The following is a 6,000-nucleotide window of genomic DNA, read 5'->3' as shown; positions in this document are numbered from 1 at the left end:
GAGAAGCCTGGGCACTGCAAAGAAGAGTAGCCCCCATATGCCCACAACTAGAGGAAAGCCTGCACAACAACGAAGACCCAGCACAGCCTGAAAAACAAATAAAATTGTAAAGAAAAAAGAATAAAAGAAATGACAAGAAAAACAGCAAAACAAAACAAAAACAGTGCTGCTTTTTCCTGGGATTTAAAATCCCCTGACATCTCCCCTTTAATGAAAGACAATGAATTTATTCATGGGATGCATTCCCTTGTCATGAAAGTTAGTAAGTGCAAATTTGTAATTTTTAATATTATTAAAACAATATAATTTATCTGAAAAAATATAATCATTTCTTTTTTTGAAATTGAACAATTTCTTTACTAAAATCCTGATATATCTGGGTCCAGTCAAGGGATATTTCAGATAGTACATAGTTTTTGAATTACAGGAAGAGTAATTTACATGTGGACATGTTTGGGACAGTTGACGAGTGAGGAAGTGAGAAAGAAAAAAATTGAAGAAACAGGAGTATAATTTTAAGACTATAAGCATACACATCTTTAAAAAATTCAAAATACAAGTAATTATATTCTTTTACATTTTGTCTTTTGGTTGTGACATTTTGTTTCTATCATTAGGTAATTTCAAGTGACCAAGTCTCTTATTTTAAGATTCTCTTAAATAAATTCTCTTGCCTTCATATAAAAGAAAAACCAAAGAAGCCAATTACTTTGTTTGTTTTAATATATCATATTAACATTAAATGCATAAATTAATTAAAAGGAAATAATATTGTAAATCACAGTATGTAATGTTTCAAGACCTCCCACCCATTTTTTAAAAATATCTTTTATCAGTGGTAATAAAAATCAGTTGGAGATTGGAAACAACTCAGATACATTTTAGGGAAATACTTTCTTAAAGTTATTCAGGAAAGAGAGAGTTTGAAGCTGCAAACTGTTTTAATATGCATATAATTAATTGTCATACTTTATAATGTGAAATTTAATTAAACTTGTTCTAGCCATTTGGGTTTTGGAATGCTAGGTACAATACTAAGTGAAAGAAGAGAGGAATCGATTTTATCCTTTTGACATTTTTGTTTTATACATAATAGCTTTCTTACCAGGAGTGTAAGAGAGCCAATGATAGTTTTGCCTTGATCTACAGGAAAACGAACATTCTATAAAAGGTAAATCTATTAATTAGAGACCTGCACAGCTTTCTTTCTTGCTAGTGTAATCGTTAAATTGATTTTTCCAATCCATCATGTAATTGTTCCAGCGATGGAATCCTGCTTTCCATTCTCGTTCTACTTCATCAATATTTCCTGTAAAACACGGAGTGAGTTGTGTTAATCTACATTTCATATCTGTTGGTTAATTAAAAAATAATTTTGATTTCAGATACCATTTTCTCCTAGCACACTGCACAGTGATCTTTTAATTCATTATTTATTATCAACTTCCTTCACTACATGAAAAAACTAATAAATTTTAAATATACTATATGAAATTGAAAATTATATATACATACAAGATGTATTCAACATAAAATGCAACACACATCAGTTTGTATATTATGTAAAATTATATTAAATATTTTTGCTATAGTTTCTGAGAAGATACATAAATATTGTTTTCTAGACTCCCTAAGCATAGCAAAAATCTCATTTAATACATATATTTTACATATCTAATTATATAGCAGAGTATTATTTCTGATGAAAATATTCATATATAAATATGTATTATTAATGCTTTAGGAGAACTGTGTAATTGGCATTCTACATAGATCTTACATTCTTTCTGTATGAATATATTTTCATTACACACAAAGCCTGGTCATTGAAAAGAGTTTATTAAAAATAGTGTAATATAGAAGTTTATTAACTGCTTTGAAAATTAGAAAGATGACCAAGAAAATCTCTGTTTTTCAGCAGTTTGCAAAGTGTATGTATGTGTCAGGGGAAAGGAGTGTTTCTACCAGAAATAATATGAGACAAGGAACCAAAAAGGGTTTATGTAATACAAAAAAAACTTGAAATTTTGATTTATTTGAAGTGTATTATATTAAAGAATAAAGATTGTAAACAACAGAAGCTCTTAAATTACAGGCTTTTAAAATCATATATTTAAGTTCCTAATATAAATAGATGTAATAAAGCCAGAAGATGGTTTATTCAAATCTATAGGTATTTAATATATTTGTAGTACTCTCATGGTTTAAGGTTTTAGGAGGTTTTGTCAAGAGATAGCACTGGTCATAGCAAACAACCTCTTCCAACAACACAAGAGAACACTCTACAAATGGACATCACCAGTCAATACCAAAATCAGATTGATTATTTTCTTTGTAGCCACAAATGGAGAAGCTCCACACAATCAGCAAAAACAAGACTGTGAGCTGACTGGGGCTTAGACCATGAACTCCTTATTACCAAATTAAGACTTAAATTGAAGAAAGTAGGGGAAACCACTAAACCATTAATTTCAGTTCAGCTCACTTCAGTTATTCATTCGTGTCCGACTCTTTGCAACCCCATGAATTGCAGCACGCCAGGCCTCCCTGTCCATCACCAACTTCTGGAGTTCACTCAGACTCATGTCCATCGAGTCAGTGATGCCATCCAGCCATCTCATCCTCTGTTGTCCCCTTCTCCTCCTGCCCCCAATCCTTCCTAGCATCAGAGTCTTTTCCAATGAGTCAACTCTTTGTATGAGGTGGCCAAAGTACTGGAGTCTCAGCTTCAGCATCAGTCCTTCCAAAGAAATCCCAGGGCTGATCTCCTTCAGAATGCACTGGTTGTATCTCCTTGCAGTTCAAGGGACTCTTAAGAGTCTTCTCCAACACCACAGTTCAAAAGCATCAATTCTTCGGCACTCAGCTTTCTTCACAGTCCAACTCTCACATCCATACATGACCACTGGAAAAACCATACCCTTGACTAGACGGACCTTTGTTGGCAAAGTAATGTCTCTGCTTTTCAATATGCTATCTAGGTTGGTCATAACTTTTCTCCCAAGGAGTAAGTGTCTTTTAATTTCATGGCTGCAGTCACCATCTGCAGTGATTTTGGAGCCCCCAAAAATAAAGTCTGACACTGTTTCCACTGTTTCCCCATCGATTTCCCATGAAGTGATGGGACCATTCAGGTATGACTTAAATCAAATACCTTATGATTATACAGTGGAAGTGACAAAAAGATTCAAGGGATTAGATCTGATAGACAGAGTGCCTGAAGAACTATGGACAGAGGTTCATGACATTGTATAGGAGGCAGTGATCAAGACCATCCCCAAGAAAAAGAAACGCAAAAGGCTTTGTCTGAGGAAGGCTTACAAATAGGTGAGAAAAGTAGAGAAGTGAAAAGCAAAAGAGAAAAGGAAAGGTACACCCATTTGAAAGCAGAGTTCCAAAGAATAGCAAGGAGAGACAAGAAAGCCTTCCTCAGTGATCAATGCAAAGAACTAGAGGAAAACAATAGAATGAGAAAGGCTAGAAATCTTTTCAATAAAACTAGAGATACCAATAGAACATTTCATGCAAAGATAGGCACAAAAAAAGGACAGAAATGGTATGGACCTCAAAAAAGCAGAACATATTAAGAAAGGGTGGCAAGAATACACAGAAGAACTATATAAAAGTTATCTTCATGACCCAGATAACCATGGTGGTGTGATCACTCACCTAGAGCCAGACATCCTGGAATGCGAAGTCAAGTGGGCTTTAGAAAACATCATTATGAGCAAAGCTAGTGAAGGTGATGGAATTCCAGTTGAGCTATTTCAAATCCTAAAAGATGATGCTATGAAAGGGCTATACTAAATATGTCAGCAAATTGGAAAACTCAGCAGTAGTCACAGGACTAGAAAAGGTCAGGTTTCATTCCAATCCCAAAGAAAGGCAATGCCAAAGAATGTTCAAACTATCACACAATTGCACTCTTCTCACATGCTACCAAAGTAATTCTCAAAATTCTTTAAGCCAGAATTCAACTGTATGTGAACTGTGATGTTCTGTCAGGATCTGCATTAGGCATTACTGACCAAATGGAGGCATGGCCCCAACCCCCTCTCCTCATCTTGCAGGCACGGCCCCGGGATGAAGGAGTTAGGCCTTGTGATTCTGATTTGTTTTTTCCTTTCTTCGGTTGAGTTGGCTGGAAAGAATGTTAAGGTGCTTGAGAGAAGCATGAGAAAGCACAAAGCCTTCTGCAGTTGTGCCCGGAAAATAATCTATAAAATAACCGTTGACATTTGTTCAAGGATCTTTACAAAGAATGTCCCAGGATGAGCACATAGGCCGCAGCTTGAGGCCAGGGGAAGGACTGTTATCTGAGACCTGTTTGTAAGGGAAATATTTATGGCAAAAGAAGTTTGCTTAGTTTGGGTTTAGGAATAATTAAGAATAGCTAGAAGCCTTTTTAGGAGATAGTGATGTTAAGATGCTAGGGGCAAACAGGATTTAGAAAAATAAGAAATAAACTGAGGAATGTAGCATGAGTTACAATGTAATCACAAGTTAAGTATAGAACACATAAGAGAAAGTAGATAATAGATAGTAAAGCCGATTCTGAGAGAATCCCTGAAGCTGGAACTCTGTAGAACAACAATGATTTCTGGAGACAATAAATCTGGGTGGGGGAAATCTAAAAATGTCAAACCACTGACCTAATGCTTTTCTCAAAGTATAAAAGAAAACCTGAAGCTTGAAATAAACATGTAGTTCCACACTATGAGTCAGAGGCTATATCATCATCCGCCGACACTGCTCACCCCTTCAGGCTGATTCCCTGGCTGCCGGAGCTGGACTCCGGCAATATTCCAGATTTTCTAGCTGGATTTTGAAAAGGCAGAGGAACCAATATCAAATTGCCAACATCTTTTGGATCATTGAAAAAGCAAGAGAGTTCCAGAAAAACATCAACTTCTGCTTTATTGACTATACTAAAGACTTTGACTGTGTGTATCACAACAAACTGTGGAAAATTCTTAAAGAGATGGGAATACAAGACCACCTGACCTGCCTCCTGAGAAATCTGTATGCAAATCAAGAAGCAACAGTTAGAACTGGACATGGAACAACAGTCTGGTTCCAAATAGGGAAAGGAGTATGTCAAGATTGAATATTGTCATCTTGCTTATTTAACTTATATGCACATCATGAGAAATACCAGGCTGGATGAAGCACTAACTGGAATCAAGACTACCAGGAGAAATATCAATAACCTCAGATATGCAGATGACACTACCCTTAGAGCAGAAAGTGAAGAGTGACTAAAGAGCCTCTTGATGAAAGTGAAAGAGGAGAATTTAGAAGCTGGCTTAAAATTCAACATTCAGAAAACTAAGATCATGGCATCTGGATCTATGGCAAATAGATGGAGAAACAATGCAAACAGTGACAGACTTGATTTTCTTGGGCTCCAAAATCACTGCAGATGGTGACTGTAGCCATGAAAGGAAAAGATGCTTATTCCTTAGAAGAAAAGCTGTGACCAACCCAGACAGCATATTAAAAAGAGAAGACATTACTTTGCTGTCATAGGTCCATCCAGTCAAAGCTATGGTTTTCCAGTAGTCATGTATGGATGTGAGAATTGGACTATACAGAAAGCTGAGTGCAAAAGAATTGATGCTTTTGAACTGTGGTGTTGGAGAAGACCCTTGAGAGTCCCTTGAACTGCAAGGATATCCAACCAGTCCATCCTAAAGGAAATCAGTCCTGAACGTTCATTAGAAGGACTGATGCTGAAGCTGAAACTCCAATACTTTGGGCACCTGATATGAAGAACTGACTCATTGGAAAAGGCACTGATGCTGGAAAAGATTGAAGGCAGGAGTAGAAGGGGACGACAGAGGATGAGATGGTTGGATGGCATCACCGACTCAATGGACATGAGTTTGAGCAAGCTCTAGCAGTTGGTGATGGACAGAGAAGCCTGGCGTACTGCAGTCCATGGGGTCACAAAGAGCTGGACATGACTGAGCGACTGAACTGAACTGAGTAAAGCTAGAA

The 6,000-nt window shown here is 36.5% G+C and overlaps 1 protein-coding gene across 1 annotated transcript in view; it reads right to left on the bottom strand.

The window, feature by feature from the left end:
* Positions 1-332: 332 nt before the first annotated feature.
* The window catches only part of BCHE (butyrylcholinesterase), a 79,781-nt gene continuing 74,113 nt past the window's right edge, over positions 333-6,000 (bottom strand). The window contains exon 4 of the mRNA XM_005895334.2: positions 333-1,309. Within this exon, the coding sequence (XP_005895396.1) occupies positions 1,185-1,309 (125 nt within the window). The 3' untranslated portion in view covers positions 333-1,184. The remainder of the gene's footprint in view (positions 1,310-6,000) is intronic.

This window comes from Bos mutus, chromosome 1 (genome assembly GCF_027580195.1).
Source record: "Bos mutus isolate GX-2022 chromosome 1, NWIPB_WYAK_1.1, whole genome shotgun sequence".
Lineage (NCBI taxonomy): Eukaryota > Metazoa > Chordata > Mammalia > Artiodactyla > Bovidae > Bos > Bos mutus.
The sequence above is the reverse complement of the archived record's forward strand: the minus strand, read 5'-3'. Positions and strand labels throughout refer to the sequence as shown.